The 19,291-nt window shown below is 51.5% G+C and overlaps 1 protein-coding gene across 5 annotated transcripts in view; it reads right to left on the reverse strand.

Annotated features, from left to right (window-relative positions):
• Positions 1–5,026: 5,026 nt before the first annotated feature.
• The window catches only part of TRMT44 (tRNA methyltransferase 44 homolog), a 42,318-nt gene continuing 28,053 nt past the window's right edge, over positions 5,027–19,291 (reverse strand). Inside the window, exons 11-13 of one of the 5 annotated variants that reach the window (XR_001889517.1) lie at positions 17,479–18,195; positions 14,436–14,700; positions 12,620–12,792 (exon numbers count right to left, since the gene is read on the reverse strand). Coding sequence is in view for 1 of the 5 variants with exons in the window: in XM_017893610.1 (XP_017749099.1) it covers positions 17,966–18,195 (230 nt within the window). In the remaining 4 variants the exon portion in view is untranslated. Of the gene's footprint in view, positions 8,475–12,619; positions 12,793–14,058; positions 14,078–14,130; positions 14,701–17,408; positions 18,196–19,291 lie in introns of those variants that run through there. The other 4 variants (XR_001889518.1, XR_001889516.1, XR_001889515.1 and 1 more) reach the window with 4 other exon arrangements.

Raw genomic sequence — 19,291 nt, forward strand, 5'->3', positions numbered from 1 at the left:
ACCAGTCATGTGTCTCCTCCTGGGAGATGGGTGACTTCCCCAGGGACCCAGGAAGAGGCGGGAAGCCAGCTGTCCCCAGAGTGGAACCAGTCTCCTCAACAGATAGACGTGGGCAGGGGTCCGGGCCAAGAGCAACTTCTGGAACCTTCCAGGCAGCCTTCTGGTTTTTGGATGGAGAGGCTGGGGCCCAGAAAGGGGCTGTTGAGCTCACAGCCGATGGCAGCAGAGCCTGAGACTCCAGGCGCTGAGGGCCCCAACTGAGCACCTCCCAGCTAGGTTTCCATAAGAAGGAAAAAGGGAAGAAGGGGAAAGGAAAAGGGAAAGGGGCAAAGAGGGAGAGGAAGAGTCCAGAAACATCTCAGATAGCAAAGGAATGTCCCATCTTCCGGAGCCTGGTAAGAAGGCCCTTGTGTGAAATCGCTAACCCTCACAGAGTTCTCACAGTGGCCAAGTGCCCGCTAAAGCTGTTGGACTCCAAATGTACTCAACCTTCTCAACAATCCTCTACCAAGATTATCCTCATCCCTGCTTTTCCCAGGAGGAAACCGAGGCACAGGAAGTTGAGTGACTTCCCCAAGGTTGCAAGCTCTTAAGAAGCAGAGCTAGAATTTGAACCCAGGACATCCGGTCCCAGAGCTCACGCTGCTATTAATAGCAGCACCCTACACACCATCTCTCAGACTTCTAACTGCAGGGACCAGTTGGCGGGGGCGGGGTCTCTCCTGCCTCACACCCCTGGATGGACCAGGTGTCCCCCCAGGCCCCCTGTCAGCCCCACTACAGGCCACCTCCCGCCCTGTGCATGCACAAGCCATCACCTCTGCTGTCACTCTATCCCCAGCACAAGCCATCACCTCTGCTGTCACTCTATCCCCAGCACAAGCTATCACCTCTGCTGTCACTCTATCCCCAGCACAAGCCATCACCTCTGCTGTCACTCTATCCCCAACACACGGAATTGCTGGCCACGCAGTAGGCACTCAATCGGATCACTGAGTGGTGGCACGGCCGCCTGCCCCTCAGCTGGAGGCCTCGCAGGGCTGCATCCAGGTTTCTGACCCAGGGCAGCGCTTCCTCATACAGCGCTTCCCAAGCGTTCTCCCCACACTGGAGAAGTCGTTCAATCTATGGGTGCTACAGCACAGGGAGGGGTCCCAGCATCACAGGAAATACACCTGTCTTCCCAGCACTTTGGGAGGCTGAGGTGGGCAGACTCCTTGAGTCCAGGAGTTCAAAACAGCTTGGTCAACATGGTGAAACCTCCATCTCTACTAAAATACAAAATAATTTAGCTGGGACTGTTGGTGCAGGCCTGTAATCCCAGCTACTCAGGAGGCTGAGGCACAAGAATTGCCTGAACCCAGGAGGCGGAGGTTGTAGTGAGTCAAGGTCAATGCCACTGCACTCCAGGCTGGGCAACAGAGTGAGACTCTGCCTCAAATAAAAAAAAAAAAAAAAAAAGGTAAAACAGTGCCCGCCAGACACTTGTGAAAAGTGGCAAGACTGGCTTCATTCAGACCCCTGGAGTGGGGAAGAGATTCCAGGACAGACTGAGCTCAGCCCCAACTAAGACTAAGGGGACTAGGGCTTTTATTTTATTTTATTTTTATTTTTTTCGAGAGGGAGTCTCCCTCTGTTGCCCAGGCTGGAGTGCAGTGTCATTATATTGGCTCATTGCAACCTCTGCCTCCCAGGTTCAACTGATTCTCTCTTGTGCCTCGGCCTCTCGAGTAGCTGGGATTACAGGTGTATGCCACTAAGCCCAGCTAATTTTTGCATTTTTAGTAGAGACAGGGTTTCACGATGTTGACCAGGCTGGTCTTGAACTCCTGACCTCAGGTGATCCACCTGCCTCGGCCTCCTAAAGTGCTGGGATTACAAGCATGAGCCACTGCACCTGGCCGTTTTTAATTTTTTAGATACAGAATCTCACTCAGTTGCTCAGGCTGAAACTCCTGGGCTCAAGCAATCCTCCCTGCCTCAGCCTCCGGAGTAGCTAGGACTACAGGCACATGCCACCACTCCCAGCTAATTTTTAATTTTTTCATAGAAACAGGGTCTTGCTATGTTGCCCAGGCTGGATTTGAACTTCTGGACTCAAGCAATCCTCCTGCCTTGGCCTCCTGAAGTGATGGGATTACAGGCATGAGCCCCGGTGCCCATCGGCTGAGAGCTCTCTCTATTTTAGCTTTTATTTCTTGCTCAAGTGTACATATGCAGGTTTGTTATATAGCAAACTCCTGACTCAGGGATTCAGGCTGCAGATTGTTTCATCACCTGGGTACTCAGGCTAGTACCCAACAGTTTGGTGTTTTTTTCTGAACCTGTCCCTCCTCCCAACCTCCTCCCTCAAGTAGGTCGCCATGTCTATGGTCCTCCTCTTTCTGCCCACGTGTTCTCATTATTTAGTTCCCACTTACAGATGAGAACACGCGGTATTTACTTTATTGTTGGTTTCATCTTTGGTGATGCTGGTGAAAGAGGCATCACCCTCAACTGACCCTCAGGACACTCCCCTCCCTCCCCACCCCACAATCTCCCACACACACACCCTCACCCCTGCCCCAGCCTACTCAATTCTAAAGGGAGAATAGAGAGGAAACCAAAATTGGAGGGTTGAAGAAGAGGGAAGGCAAAGGCCTGGGGCTCCGTGGATGGAGAAATGTATGGAAGGTGCAGGAGGAGAATTCCGGGAAAGGGTTTGGCCAGGCAGGCTGCGGTCTGGCAGCATTGCATTTTCTTGTGCAACACCTCAGCTCAGGGGCTGGGGTCACCTTGAGAGACACGGCCCAGGGCAGGGGGCCCAGGCAGAAGATGGGGCAAGTCTCTCAGCAGAGTGTTGGGGCAAGTCCCCTGTGCCGGATGGGAGTTCACAGCTCACCCCAGAGCCCCAGGCCCCTGGAACCCGGAGCCATGTCTCAGGAAGCCACCTCTAACCCAGGCCTCCTCGATGGCGACACTCTGAAGCTTCTGGGGAATTGAATCTCCAGCCCCTCCTCCTGGGCTGAAGGCCACTGCTGCAGCTGCCCCTGCTGCACCTGGAGCCACAGAACCACAGAGAGGGGAAAAGACAAACTCACCTCCCACGAGGGACCCCCTTACCTCTCAAGCTCCAGCTCAAGGGTACCTCCTCTGGGCAACTGGACCACACAGGGCCCACCATCCCCCGACAGATATAGAGGGCCCCATGGCTCTCACTGTAAAGGTGGGGGTTCACTCCCATGCCCCCTGCCCCTGCATCTGCTGACTCCCCACCCAGAACACGTGGCCCCTGGCATCTCCGCACAGGGCACGGGGGCATCCCTTCTACTCACAGACCATCGGCCAGACCCGTGGCCCAGGCTAACGCAGGGAGCTGGGAATGAGGGGAGGCGTGGATGTTGGGCGGGTGTGGGGAGGTGTGGACGTTGGGCGGGTGTGGCTGTCTCAACATGGGACCCTCCTTCAGCACCCTGGCAGGGGTAGACACTGCATTTTATCAAACCTAAGTAAACAGCAGGAGGCATCATCCTTTCCATAATATTGAGAAAGAAAATCGCTGCCTCTTCTGTCTTCCTCCTGCACTGGCCATATGGAAACATGCCTGCTTCCCCTTTGCCTTCCGCCATGATTGTAAGTCTCCTGAGGCCTCCCCAGAAGCTGAGCAGATGCCAGCATCATGCTCCCTAGGCAGCCTGCAGAACCATGAGCCAATTAAACCTCTTTTCTTTGTAAATAGCATAGTCTTGGGTATTTTTTTATAGCAATTTGAGAACAGATGAATACAGGAGTCCACCCCTATAAGAAGGGAGGTGCACGAGGTAGAATCTACATTTACCCGGCTTTCTGGAAGAAACTGCCAGACCACGCAGTGCACAGGGTGCAAATCAAGAAAAGTGTCATCATCTTCAATCCCTGAGGAATCAGGGGATGGAGTTCACAGCTGCCCAAACTACTGCAAATTGAGGAGAAAACCCCAGAGAAGGGGGACCCACAAAGGGAGGATCTCCAACACCTGCATGTCCACTCTCCTGATGTCTTCCACTGAGTTCTGATTTGCACTGGAGTGGTTGGGAGTCCATAGAGCCTGGGGAGGGATCGTGAGAAGCACAGCTGAGCAACGCCATGCTCTCAGCCCAGCAGAGGGCACAGCTCCTGCTCCCTGCCCCGGGATTTTCCCAGCCCTGCCATGACGGCCCCAGTGGCACAGCTCCCATCCACCATGCTATGAAGGTAGCTCAGGTGGGCAAAGGGAAGAACCCCGAGGGGAAAATCCTCACTGCCTGTCACCTGAGTGGCATCTAAAATGTTGTGGGAAATAGAGGACTAGAGAGATGACTGATATGGAGAACAGGAGGATTGTTTATTTTAAGGTACACACCAGCTCAGTGGACTCACATCTAAAAAGCTGAGCCTTGAACAAAGACAGAGCCAGGATTTTATAAGCCGGCTTACAAAAGCAAAACAAAAGCGGTTAATCATATAGCGCATAGCTTGTGGCTTTGCATAGCCAGTGGCCTTGTAGCTGCATCGAAAGAAAAACAAGAACTGGCTAAATACAGACATTTGTAAAACATAATCATGCTTAAGAGACTAAGGAAAGGAATAACAGTAAAGGAATTTGTCTCTCTCTTTTTTTTTTTTTTTTTTCCGTCAACCTTGCTGTGGAGAAGGAAAAGTGTCTAAAGCCCATTCCTTTAGCCTTGGCTGAAAAGCATTATCTTATAATTCCCTGAAGTGAGCTGCTAAATAGAAAAAAAGTGTTCTTTTCTTTTTAGCCCTTGTCTTGCCACATTCTAGGCCTTAGCTTTTACTTTCCTTAGACTGAATAAACACAGTATTTATTTTTCTTTAATTTCTGCCTCAGAGTAAGTGAGAGGGAAGCCCAGGGCACCATCATAAAGACCTCTTACAGGCTCTTTTCATTAAACATCACTAAACTCCTTTTAAAAATTAATTTTTAAAAATTAATTTAAACAAATTTTAACCATTTGGTGCTTAAAAAAAAAAAAAAAGAAAAAGAAAAAAAATCACTGAACTCCTAATTACCATAGAGGTGAAAATTTACTGGCTGCCCCTGAGACTCAGTCCTCTCTCCCTGAGGGAGCCACAGTGACCGCCTACATCTGCAGGAGAGATTAATTTGTGTTTCTAATTAATGACACAGCTCTGTGACCCTGAGCAATTCACTTTCCTTCTTGGGGACCTCTGCATCTCACTTAGAGGAGCTGCCTCTGGTTCACTGCCCACAGGTCTTTCTACTGTCGAGTGCCCTGTAGCAACCGACAGGCCCAACTACATGGCTGAGCTCCTGCGTGGGGTGGGCTTGAGACGTAAACACCCATTCCTGCCTTCCATTTCAACTGCAGCCTGGCCAGCAGGGGTCCCACCACCTGCTAACATCTAACAGATGAGGAGACCAAGGTGCTGCTGCAGCCCAGGCCGGAATGAGAACAAGGAAGTCAGAGACTACTGTTACTGAGTGAGGGTAGTTGTCCAGGTTCTTGGTGTTTTGAACAAAGAATTGGACACAATGCACAAAGGAAGGAAGTAAAAGCAGAGATTTATTTTAAACAAAAGTACACTCCACAGAGGGAGTGGAGTTGAGCAAGTGGCTCAAGAGCATCTGTCACAGAAGTTTCTGGGGCATAAATACCCTCTAGAAGTTTCCCATTGCTTCACTCTATGCAAATGAAGGCTTCCCATTGGTTCACTCTATGCAAATGAAGGTTTCCCATTGGTTCACTATATGCAAATGAAGGTTTTCCATTGCTTCACTCTATAAAAATGAAGGTTTCTCATTGGTTCACTCTATGCAAATGAAGTAGCGGCTTGTGACCGGTCTGATTGGCTGCACAGGGGGGGAACAATCAGAATGAAGAATAGGCCTGGCCCACAACCAGTCTGATTGTTTGTGGGAGGGAACCAATCAGAGGTACTTTTCATGTTTCAACTGCCAGCAAAGAAAGGAGGGGTCAAAAAGGAAGTTGCCTCTGGTATCCAGTCAGCACGAATTGGCCTTAGGTTCCCTGCCTCGAGACCCAATTCTCCTGCCTCACTGTCAGGCACAAGACAGTGACAGGGTGTGCGCTGAGATGCGGGTGCTGCCTGCTCCTGATTCTGGAAGGAGATATGAGGCAGTGGTTTCCAAGCTTGCATAATTTGAGGGTTGCCTTTGTGATATCGTCCCTCTCCATGCACCAAAAAAACTGTCACCTAGTTAATATTTTTTATTTGTTGACCCACTTTTTTTTACTGAAATGGATTCATTTTGAAAGCTCCACTTCACCAATGAGAAACCACCATCCACCATGACTGGAGGGTGAAAAACAAATGCATGCCCCCCCCCGCCAGACTAAACCCTGAGTGTCCCTCTGGTCAAGGGCCTCACAGGGAAGAGCCCTGCCAGGAGACTGCAGCCGAACATGGAAATCCTGACTCTGGCAGTTGCTGTGTGACTCTGGGCAAGTCACTTAACCTCTCTGAGCCTCAGTTTTCTCCTCTGTAGCACCAGGTCACTGACACCCCATGGGGGTTTACCTATGACAATGGATGCAGACTGCCAAGTGCAGCAGGGCTGTGAGGAATGGACAGGGGCACAGCTGCCTCCTGTTCCAGGTGTGAACAGTCTCCCTACCCTAACCTGGGGTCTCCAAATGTTGTCTTCTCCTGAATGACGACTCCCATGGTGGACAAGTCAGGTTGTTCCTAGCAGCCATGGCAGCCATTTCCTGGATGAAAGCCCGTGTTGGGAAAGAGCAGCTGGGAGCTGATGAAAGCCCACTGTTCACCCGTGTTTAATGCTTACGCATGTGCCACATCGCGATGTTTCAGTCCACCACAGAACACACCTACGAAGGTGCTCCCGGAAGACAATCACCAAGCCACGGGGAAGAGTCAAGCTGGGAACTGCATCAGGCAACCTGCCTCCCATTTTGTCCCTAAATAAGACAGCTGCAAAGACTGAAAAAAAAAAAAGCCTCATACCTCCCTTAGGTATTTGAACCCAAAATATCTGAGACAGGTCTCAACCAATTTAGAAAGTTTACGTTGCCAAGGTTAAGGAGACGCCCATAACGCAGCCTCAGGAGGTCCTGATGACATGCGCCTAAGGTAGCCAGGGCACAGTTTGGTTTTATACATTTTAGGGACACATGAGACATCAATCAACACATGTAAGATGAACATGGATTTGGTCCGGAAAGGCGGGACCACTGGAAGCAGGGGCTTCCAGGTCACAGGTAGACAAGAGACAAACAGATGCGTCCTTTTGAGTCTTCGATCAGTCTTTCACTGAATACACAATTTAGTCTGGCTCAGTGAACCTGCATTTCTACTAGGATAGAACAAACATAGGACACAGGAAGCCATCAGACATGCATTTGTCTCAGGTGAGCAGAGGCTGACTTTGAGTTGTACCTGTGAAGATGAGCTATCATCCATTTACATTGTGAGGGTGAAATTTAACACAACTGTTTTAGGGTAAAGATCTTGGGGCCCACAAGGAATTTCCCAGGGGACAAACTGTGAGGGAGGTATGTAGCTTTTTAAAATCTATGTAGCCATCTTATTTAGGAACAGAATGGGAGGTTTGCCTAGCGTAGTTCCTGGCTTGACTCTTCTCTTCGGCTGAGTGATTTGGGAGTCCCGAGATTGATTTTCCTTTCACACTTTGTGTGTTCCGTCACCCCACAGCTGCCTCACACACCTGGTGTTTTCTGCATCTCTCAATTGCACACTTTTCTCTTGTGCCTGATCTCGTGTGGTTTGTTCATCACGGTCCCCAAGCATACGAGATCCACAGCTACTGCTGCTGGTGAGAGACCAGTAAGAGTCATTATTGCCAGTGACTGACCTGAAAATGGAATGACAAGCGACTAAGGACCACGAAGATGGAAAATCAGAGGCGGTTATGCTCGCCAGGCAGGCAGGTCCCGTTCCACCAGAGCTACAGCCCCGATGAGCAAGGACAAAGTGACGGCTGCTCAAAGAGCCCACCTCTGTGAAAGCAAGGTGACCATTATAAAGCGGATGCCGAGGATCCACTTCGCTGAAAGCAAGGCGACTAACAGAAAGTCGAGAGGTGCCTGGATGCGACAGGGACTGAAGACCAGACAGAGCAGCGAATCCCTCTCCGCACTGTAACTGCCCAGTGGGTTCTCCTTGCCCACTGCCTAGACAGAGCCGATGTATCAAGACAGGGAAATTGCAATCAAGAGCTTCATTCACGCAGAGTTGGCTGTGTGGGAGACGGGAGTTTTATTATTATTCAGATCGGTCTCTCTGAAAACTCAGGGATTGAGGTTTTTAAGGATAACTTGGTGAGTAGAGGGCCAGTGGCTTGGGAGTGCTCATTAGTCGGGTCCAAGATAAAATCTTAGGGAGCTGAAGTTGTCTTCATGAGCTGAGTCCGTTCCTGGGTGGGGGGGGCCACAAGACCAGATGGGCCAATTTATCTATTTGGGTGGTGCCAGCGGATCCACTGCATACAGGGTCTGCAAAATATGTTAAGCATTGATCTTAGGTTATCACAGGAGCAATTTAAGGAGGTTCAGAATCCCACCACCTGCAGCTGCATGACTCCTAAACCATAATTTCTAATCTCATGACAAATTTGTTAGTCCTACAAAGGCAGTCTGATCCTCAGGCAGGAAGGGACTTTGTTTGGGAAAAGGGTTGTTATTGTCTTTGTTTCAAAGTTAAGGCATTGTGAACCCCAAATATCTGAGACAGGTCTCAGTCAATTTTAGGAAGTTTATTTTGCCAAAGTTAAGGATGTGTGCCCGTGACACAGCCTCAGGGGGTCCTGAAGGTGTGCCCAAGGTGGTCGGGAACAGCTTGGTTTTATACATTTTAGGGAGATATGAGACATCAATCAATATATGTAAGGTATACATTGGTTCCATCCAGAAAGGTGGGACAACTCGAAGCAGGGAGGGGACTTCCGGGTCATAGGTCGATAAGAGACAAACGGTTGCATTCTTTTGAGCTCCTGATTGGCCTTTCCAAAGGAGGCAGTCAGAGATGCACCTATCTCAGTGACCAGAGGGGTGGCTTCGGGTTCTGTCATTTGTCCACAAGGAACGTCCTTGTGAGGGAGGTATGCAGCTTTTTAATCTTAGTAGTTACCTTTTTTAGGAATAGAATGGGAGGCAGGTTTGCCCTAAGCAGTTCCCAGCTTGTCTTTCCCCTTTGGCTTAGTGATTTTGGGGCCCCAAGATTTATTTTCCTTTCACACCATAAACTAAGTTCCTCCCAAAGTTGGTTGAGCCTACGCCTGGGAATGAACAAGGACAGCTTGGAGGTTAGAAGCAAGATGGAGCCAGCTGGGTTAGTCGTCTCTTTCACTGTCATAGTTTTCTGTTATAATTTTTGCAGAGGCGGTTTCAGCACCATGGCAATCATGGCCAGAGCAAAAAGTAAGTTTGCAATGTTGAAAGGAAAGGCTGGACCCAACTTTGGTGTCGGATTTTCTGCTAGTTCTGGGTGGTTTACATGATTCGAGGATCGTTATGCATTACATAATGTCAATGTGAGTGCTGAGTCTGTGGGTGCTGATGTGAAGGCAGCTGAAGAGTTCTGGAAGTTCGATTATGGAGGAAATTTACTTGCTACAGCAAATCTTCAATATGGAGGAAACCTCCCTATTCTGGAAACAGATGCCTGAAAGGACTTTTGTATCCGCCCAAGGGATTTTTCCTGTCCACTGCACAAAGAAAGACCATGGCATTTTTGTCGAGAGAGTTTAACAGACACAAGGCTGGCCACGCCATGTGGGAGACTGAGTCACTACTCAAATCATTCTCATCCAAAGCTTGTAGGTTAGGGGTTTTTCAAAGGCAGTTTCGGGGAAGGCATGGGGGTGGCCAGGTAAAAGTTCCTGCTGCTGATTGGTTGGGGCAGAGATGAAATCAGAGGATCGACGCTGTCCTCCTGCGGGCTGAATTGCCTCTGTGGGGGCCACAGGAGCAGGGGTGATGGGTCCAAGTGGAGCCATGGGTGTCAGACATGCAGAAAACCTGAAAAGATACCACAAAAGGCCAATCTTGGGTTCTACAATAGTGATGGTATTTGCAAGAGTAATTGGGGAAGCTGCATGTCTTATACCCTCCGATACAATGGCTGGCAACCATTCATGTCTGTGCCTTGGCAGGTCTCCTCTCCTCCCACAGTCTGATGCCTTCCATTAGCTTTACAAAAGCAGTTGAGTTTGGGGCAAGGCCTACAGTAATTTAAACTACAGCTTAGGCTGGGTGCGGTGGCTCACGCCTGTAATTCCAGCACTTTGGAGGGCCGAGGCAGGCTGATCACCTGCGGTCAGGAGTTTGAGACTAGCCTGGCCAACATGGTGAAATCCCATCTCTATTAAAAATACAAAAATTAGTTGGGCGTGGTGGCAGGCACCTGTAATCCCAGCTACTCGGGAGGCTGAGGCAGGATAATCGCTTGAACCCAGGAGGCAGAGGTTGCAGTGAGCCAAGATTGCACCACTGAACTCCAGCCTGGGTGACAGAGCGAGACTCCATCTCAAAAACAACAACAACAACAAAACTACAGCCTGTCTTCCAAAGTTAGCCCAGCACTATTAATTCAGGAAAAGGTAAGATGTGGGGTGGGTTAGCTCAGATCTTTCACCGTCATTATTTCCTCACTGATAGAATTTTTGTATAGGTGTTTCACTTTCATCCTTAAGGAGGTCAAGTCAATGCCAGGCTTCCAGGCTTTTAGGGACAGGACACCAGCCTTGCCTGGTGGCCATGTTGCAGGCTATGAATGTGATCCTGCACAATGAGAGCCCCAGGTCCTTCAAGAGAAACAGTGAGCACACAGGGCCAGGGCAGTGCAGGAACAAGGGAGTTAGGAATGGCCCATTCCTCTTCCTAGAGGCCCTCCTGAGTTGCCGGATGACAGTTCCTTTCAAGGTCTTGCTTGTGGGTGGTGCTGCTCCTGCACATCCTGCTCTTATTGGTGATTTTCATCCCTCCTGTGTTGCCAGATAACACAGTTCCTTTCAAGGTCTTGCTTGTTGGTGGTGGTGCACCCACACATCCATCCTCCTCTTACTGGTGATTTTCACCCCTATGTCACAGTGGCTCCCCCTCCAAACACCACTCCTTTGATCCGATGGACCCAGCACTCACAGCAGCTTTTAAGGCCTCCTGACTGAGGAGGTCCTTTGCCCGGGCTATAGCTTCAGCTGAAGAGTCTGCCGAGAAGGCACTGATGCAACTGTGGAAGGATGGCAACTAGGGCTGTGCCAGAAACCTTGTTTGAGCTTGGGGTGATGACCCAGGCGCGCTTGCCAAGGTGTGCGTGAGTGGCATCCAGAGGAGGACACGCAAGAGTTCACCCAGGACTTCAAAGGTTTTGCCCAGGATGAGGAGGCTGCAAAACTCAAGACGGCTGTGGCTAGGATGGCAAACAACTCCAGCCTGGATTGGAGGAGGATGGCGGTGAGGAGCGCCTCCAGGTGGTTCCTGAAGAACTGACCAAAGAGGAGCTGTTGGAAGTGGAAGACGGAGGCAGAGCTGAAGAAGGGGCAAGAGAAAAGGCAACTGGCAAAAAACAAGATGAGCCCCAAGAAAATTTACAGTGAAGGGTTTAGCAAAAGCTTTGCAGACCTCAACAGGCACCTTAACAAGTCTGAAGCATAGACCTCAATACGGAAGGCTTTCTTTCATAGAGAGGAATGTTCATAATGCCTTATCTGGTTCCAAGCAAATCTATGATGAAAAAAGGAAACCAAGCACACATCACCATGATCGTTTCTTTAAAGAGTGATGCTTCCTCAAGAAGAACCTCAGGCACGCCTTTCAGGACGGATTCAGAGGGCAGCCGTTATCACAGGCGGTGACAGCCCTAGGTGTGCTAGTCCCCTAAAGACCTTCTGATGGGACAAGATGAGGAGGCGGGAGACAGTGATACTGATGATCCTGACCCTGTGTAGGCCTAGCTAGGCTAATGTGTTTCTGTTTTCATTTTTAACAAAAAAGTTTAAAAGTAAAAACAAAGAGAAAAGCTGATATAATATAAAGAATACTGGCCTGTAACCCCAGCATTTTGGGAGGCCGAGGGGGAAGTGACACAGTAGGTTGGTAGGCGGGCAGCAGCGGGACAGGAAAGGGCTACCCCAACCCACCAGGAATGTCAGGTGAGTGAGAGCAGGTTGACAACGAAGAGAGTAAAACTCTGTAAAGTATTTGTTTTCTGTAAAATATTTGAAGAGATTTATTCTGAGCCAAATGAGTGACCATGGCCCGTGACACAGTCCTCAGGAGGTCCTGGGAACATATGACCAAGGTGGTTGGGGTACAGCTTGGTTTTATACATTTTAGAGAGGCATGAGACATCAATCAAATACATTTAAGAAATACATTGGTTTGGTTGGGCGCGGTGGCTCACACCTGTAAACCCAGCACTTTGGGAGGCCGAGGCAGGCAGATCACGAGGTCAGGAGATTGACACCATCCTAAAATCGTGAAACCCTGTCTCTTCTAAAAATACAAAAAATGAGCCAGGCGTGGTGGCGGGCGCCTGTAGTCCCAGCTACTCGGGAGGCTGAGGCAGGAGAATGGCGTGAACCCGGGAGGCGGGGCTTGCAGTGAGCTGAGATCCGGCCACTGCACTCCAGCCTGGGTGACAGAGAGAGACTCCGTCTCAAAAAAAAAAAAAGAAAGAAAGAAAAAAGAAATACGTTGGTTTCATCCAGAATGGGGGGACAACTCAAAAGTCGGAGCGAGGGAGGGAAGCTTCCAGGCTATCGGTGAATTTAAACATTTTCTGGTTGACAATTGGTTGAGTTTGTCTGAAGACCTGGGATTGACAGAAAGGGAGTGTTCAGGTTAAGATAAAGATTGTGGAGTGCAGAGTTCTTTGAAGTCTTATAGTGGCTGCCCTTAGAGACAATAGATGACAAATGTTTCCTATTCAGACCTTTCCAAGGGTGCTAGACTTTTAATCTCTTTAGGATTGGGAGGGTCTGGAAGAAAAAGATCTAGCTATGTTAACAGAGATTCTTTACAGATGCAAATTTCGCCCCCCCACCCAACACACACACAGAACAGCTTTGTAGGGCCATTTCAAAATATGGCAAAGAAACACATTTCGAGGTAAACTACTTTGATTTTTCTTCCTTGACTTGTAATGTTACGCCAGAGTCAGGTTGGAAAGTTAAGTCATAATATACAGGGTTAAATAAAACCCATCTGATGAGAATTTATGATTTGCAGGGCAGGACTCCCCAGATCCCTTAGATAGGAATTTGGGCAAGATAAACAATCAGTTTAGTCCTCAAGGTGATGGTCCTGCAGTTGTCACACTGCCTCTCTAAAAATGATCATTGGTCGCACGCGCCAGGGAGAGGCAATTTCCCAACAGATAAAGTTACTTGAAATTGGTCACCAGCGGCTTCCAGTCAAGTCTCAGGAATTGGGTGAGTGGGCTAGAGCATGCGCATTAGGAGACAAAATCGCAGAGCATGACCTTCTGGGGCATCCTACCAGAAAAGGGAAGCAGCCTCAGGTGAACATAGATACAACTTTTCAAACACACTGTGAATGCTCATGACCCGATTGCAAGGAGGGCACTGTGCATGCAGGCAGCCCACCCTAAGGTAAGCATCACAGGAAAAGGGACACAAGACCCCAGAAGTATGCCAACATATAAAACCCCAAGTCAAAAGGTCAAATGCTGCACTTGACCTCCAGAGTGCATGCTTGGGTCTCTTCCAAGGGTACTTTCTTTTCTTTCCTGCTCTGAAGCTTTTTAACAAGCTTCCACTCCCACTCGGAAACTTGCCTCAGTCTCCTTTTTCTGCCTTATGCCCTTCAGATGAATTCTTTCTTCCAAGGAGGCAAGAGTTGAGGCCGCTGCAGACTCATTAAATTCGCCACTGACAGCTGCGATATTCGCCACCCCTAACAGAAGGATCGCTTGAGTCTGGGAGTTCAAGACCAGTCTGGGCAACATGGTGGCATGTGCCTGTGGTCCCAGCTACTTGGGCTGAGGCAGGAGATCAGTTAAGCCCAGGAGGCTGAGGCTCACTGTAGTGAGCCGAGATGGCGCCACTACACTCTAACCTGGGCGACACAACAACCCCCTGTCTCAAAAGAAAGAAAAGGAAAATATTTTATACAGCTGTACAATGTGTTTTAAGCTAAGTGTTATTACAAAAGAGTAAAAAATGTTTTTAAAGTTCATAAAATTAAAAAGTTAGAAATAAGCTCAGGTGAATGTGTTACTGAAGGGATTTTTTAGTATAAACTGAGTGTGGCCTAAGCGTGCTGTTCATCCAGCCTGCAGCAGGGCCTCAGAGGCACCCCCCTCCCTCACGGACACCCACAGCCTTGTCCACAGGCCCCATTCAGGGTGAGTGCCCTCCACAGCTGAAGCATGTTTTCTCTTTTACATCATATTTTCACTGTACCTTTTCTACGTTTAGCTACACAGACACTTACCATCGCATTACAACTGCGTACAGCATTCGGCACAGTTAATGAGCTGTGTAGGCGTGTGTTCCAAGAGCGAGAGGCCGTCCCCCACGGCCTGGGTGTGGGGCAGCCTGTCTCATCTGGGAGCGCGGGGCACACTCTCATGTTGCAGGATGATGAAATCACCTAACCACGCATTTCTCAGGATGCATCTGCACTGTTAAGTGACACATGACTGTGCTTTCTCGTGAACCACCTTTTCCCAGAACGATGAGGTCCACAATGCAGTTTTCTGAGCAAAACCAGCAACAAGGAAGGGTCAAGCAGAAATGAGCTGGGGCAAGTCAGCACAGGGCTCGGCCTCTTCCCTGGGACTCTCACCCACACAAGGCTCTTCTGCGCGAGGCCGGGGTTCCTCGTTCTGTGACAGTTGTGGCCCTGGAGAGTAGCCCCAGCGGAAGGCAGGATGAGAGGGCAAATACGTGGCCTCAGCCTCTCCTCCAGGAAGCTTGCCCTGCCAACCCTGACAGACCCCAGAGCTTGGCCATGCCATGAGCTAAGACCTGTGCGACCTGGTGTCTGAATCCCCAGCACCAGTCCAAGGGGCTGCGGTCACCATGGTAACGCCACTAGGGCGCCTGCAGGCCCCAAGACCACAATGCTCACCACAGGTGGGTCTCCTCTGCAGCAGATGGGGCAAGTCGGGGCGCCGGGGGACAGAGGCTGCCTCTCAGCCAGTGAGACCTAGGGCCTGCCTGGCGCTAGTCTGGAAAGCAGTGTAGACGCACTGTACTCCTGGCGAGATTCCCCCTCATGCCCACCTGTGTGGCATTCCCTCAATCCCACCTGTCCAGGGGAGACCCACTCAGGCTCTGAGAAGTCACTGGGAAGCCCTTGGGGCTGGCCACAGCCAGGCTGCCATGATCAGTGCCCCACCCGATCCCCCGCCAAACCTCTATCTGCCCACCCTCATCCACAGATGCATCGTTCATTGCCGCAAGGTAACCGTGCCGGACCCAGTCACATGACGTGTGGACAGGGGCACAGTGGTGCTGGGGGGTAGTAAGAAACGGAACCTAGAACCTGGAGGTCAGGTCAGGTGATGTGGTCACCAAGGGCCGTTTCTACCAGCTGATTATGCCAGGTGACACACAGGGGCCTATGGCCATGGTGGGCCCTACTTAGCACAGCTCTTGGCCTGACAGGACCCCATCTGGGAGAGCCAGGGCCACCCCACATGCCCCCAGCCCCATCTGATGCTCCTTTGAGACTGTCCTTGCAGCTCATGACTGGAAACTGCTGTGCCAAGTATTAGGGGAGCTCGTCTTCCCCAGGGCCACCACCCTCGCCAGGACTGTAGCGCCGGAGCCAGGTTTGGAGTCCAGCCGCACCGAGCACAGAACCAGGCTCTGTGGCCACTCTCCTGCCTCCCCACACTGGAAAATTAAAGCAGGGGCTCTGGGCTTGGGAAAGACCTGGGAAGGGGAGAGGAAACAGGGGCCCAACAACCTGGAGCTATCCTGGGCCTGGCAGACGCCTCTGCCAGGTGCACTCTGGCATGGGGGACACCTTGGGAGGCCCCGAGGCTTGGGTGGCATCCTGGGCTTAGCTCAGGTGTGCCCCTTCCAGGAGGCAGTGGCAGGGCTGCTCCTCTGGGTCGGGCTCCCTGCACTCCCCGCTCTGCCATCCCTTGATGTCACCCCAAGCCCCTTTGTGGTTGGGCTCAGCCGGGCTCAGCCCTTCCTGCTGCAGGGAGAGCTCCAGCGAGGCTGCAGGGCTGGGAGGCCGAGGGGCATCAGGTCACTTGTCCTGAAGTACGTGACCCTGGATATGCTGAGCAACAAAACCCGCAAACCCTGGTGCGGCTTGGCAGGAAGAGGCCTCAGGGCCTAACAAGGGGCTGAGGGAGGGTGCGGCTCTGTGGCTCATCTTTGGGAAGAGAGTTCTTTCCACCTTCCTGCTCCACCACCCTCAGTGCTAGGCTCCTGGTTGCTACCTCAGGGCTTCTACATTAGGTGTCCCCTGCAGGGAGAACTTCCCAGTGTGGAGACCCCAGAGGCCCCAGCAGAGCTCCCTTGTGCTTCACTAGCCAGAGCTGCAGTGGCTCGACCAACTGGGGCTTGCCCCAAGGGGCCACAGAGCGCCAGTCTCCCAGTAAGACGAAGGGTGGACGCTTCCAGGGCCAGGGACCTCCTGGCACATCCTCAGCCTGGGATCTGGGCTCTGGGACTGACTCGGAACTCAGAGGGCAGGGTCTGGGCCCGTGGCAGCACCGCGCTGTGGTGCTGCAGAGCTGAGGTGCCTTCAGAGCAGATGCCCATTTATTCTCACTGCTCAGGAGTGAGGAGTGCGGCGCGGCCACGGAATGCCACACGGCTGCCGCGAATAACCAGGTGGATACACCTAATGGAGAGGCACCAGGGTACACTGCAGAGTCAACGGCAGAACAGTGTGGACTGCATGTGACCTTTTGTATAAAACCACAGAAATAACTTTAAATAGAAACATCGAGGCCAGATGCCATGGCTCGCAGCTGTCACGCCAGCATTTTGGGAGGCTGAGGTGGGAGGATTGCTTGAGCCCAGGAATTCAAGGCCAGCCTGGGCAACATAGCAAGATCCCTGCCTCTAACATTTTAAAAGTTGGCCAGGCATGGTGGCGTGCATCTACAGTCCCAGCCACTTGACAGGCTGAGGCAGAAGGATGGCCGGAGCCCGGGAGTTCAAAGCTGCAGTGAGCTATGATCGTGCCACTGCACTCCAGCCTGGGCGAGAGATCAAGACCCCATCTCTCAATAAAATAAAAGAGAAACAAATCAGGATTTTTTTTTTCTAGAAGGACTAAAAAGAACTGCTGCAGTATTTCTGGGGAGAGGGTCTCGTGGAGGAGGGAGGAAGGTGTAGGTCTTACCTTTCTGTCATCTGTGATATTTACAGTTTTAAAGCCCTGTCAACAATTCACCTATGATTTTTTTTTCATGCCACTTGAGTGGCCCATGTGAGGAAATTATGGGTATTTTGTTTTATTCTCCGTAACTGTAAAAACAACCTCAACATAGCAAGCCTTATACCTTTTTTAAAAATACCAATCTGGTGGATCCCTGCTCCAGAGTGGCTGCTCTCCAGTGTGGTGAGAAACGCTGGCAGATACGATCTTGCTTCTCGGTGAGTCCCATCCTCTTCACAGAGGTGGACATGGTGGGGCAGGCGTCAGACAGCGCCCTGGGAGGGGCCTGTGCAAGGCGTCCTCGGCTGCTCTCCCCCAGGAGACACTGTAAGGATCCACACACGATCTTTGTGATACGAAGATGCTGTGCACGTTTCAAGTGGCTGCATCTGAAACAAGCCAGGCACCCAGCTGGGGGCTTCTGAGTAACTGTGGCTTCTCTGGCGGGTGATGTTTATGAAACATGGTTCATCGGCGTGAGGATCTAGAGAAAGCTGGGAGGAGGTGGGCTGAAACGCAGCCAGAGCAGAGACCGCAGCACTCAGGATTGCTGGGGAAGCTCTCCTTGGTTTGGCCCCCACAGACCAGGCCTTGGCTGGCAAGGACACAGCTCATGGAATCTTCTTCCTCGGGGCGGTCCGGGGTGGCCGCAGCTCCGCAGGCCCATGGGCAAACGGGCAGCAGTCCGCGGACAGAGCACAGCCATCAGGGTGATGCGTGAAGAACCAGCAGAGGCGGGTTTTGCAGGCTTCGGAGCGCACTCTCTGTTTCGCTTCCGGTTGCTTTGTTTCCCACAGCGTCTCCTCTCTCCAGTCGCGGATGTGAACTCTCCCATTCACAACTGTGGTTTGGAACAGAGAAAAGACACACTGAGAAGTAAACCTGAAAGTTCCTTAATTCACCGGCCTCTGCTTAGCTCCCACGCCATGGGAGGTGCCAATCCAGGGTCAGGGATACAACCGTGACACAGCCCAGAGTTCCTGCTGGTCACAGAGAGTCTGCCTCCAGTGGGAGTGACCGAGGTATGGGATGCGTCTTCAGGCAAGGATGGGGAAGGTGAGCCCTGCAGGAGGCGAGCGGCAGCCCCGCGCGGGCCCAGGAAGAGCATTTTAGGCAGAGAAGCAGCAAACCCGAGTGTCCCAGGACAGACTGCACCAGGACAGGCCGTGTTTCAGGGACAGCCAGAGGGGAGGGCAGAGGACAGAGCTGGGTCCCAAGTGGCCTCATCGTTGAGGCCCCAACCTTCCCTCTGGCTGAGTGGCAGGTCCTGCAGAGCCACCATTTTAGAAGGACCACTTGAGTGGAGGAAGGACGGAACATGGTGTGAGAGCTGGAACACGAGAAAACATCCGTACTGCAGCCCTAACCTCTGAGGACTGTCTCAGCATCACAGGCAGAAAGAGGGGCAAGGCGCAGGTCCCTCCACACAGTAGAAGGACAGGCCTGCTGCAGGGTGGCCTCTGCTCCTTGGTGCCGTCCTGGTGCACTGGGTTTACATGCACCTCCCAACTGGAGCCCCTCCAGGTGCAAGTGTGGAGTAAGGGAGGCCAAGGGGCTCTGGAAAGGAACAGGAAGGGGTACCTGCCTCTGCGCAGTGGTTTAGATACCCACTCTGGAAGTGCCACTGGGACTCAATGGCCAGGGCTGATCTCCAAACGGGGGAGCTGGAGGGACATCAGAGTGGGGTGGGGCCAGGAGAGGGCTGCTGTGGGCCCGCTCGTCACCCGGATGCCAGGCCTCGCGGGCCTCCTCCAGGCTGCCTCCTGACCCTGCCCCCTAAATTGGGCCAAGATACCCCCCTACACTCCCATTTGGCCATTTCCTTGTGTGAAGCCAACAACTCCCTGTGAAACGTGGCCAAAGCAACCACCTCCTTCCTGGTTCTCACTGGAAGCTAGGAAACCGCTCGCGACAGAAGGCTCGGGGGAATAAAGGAG

Source organism: Rhinopithecus bieti, unplaced genomic scaffold, assembly GCF_001698545.2.
Source record: "Rhinopithecus bieti isolate Rb0 unplaced genomic scaffold, ASM169854v2 scaffold_24469, whole genome shotgun sequence".
Taxonomy (NCBI): Eukaryota; Metazoa; Chordata; class Mammalia; order Primates; family Cercopithecidae; genus Rhinopithecus; species Rhinopithecus bieti.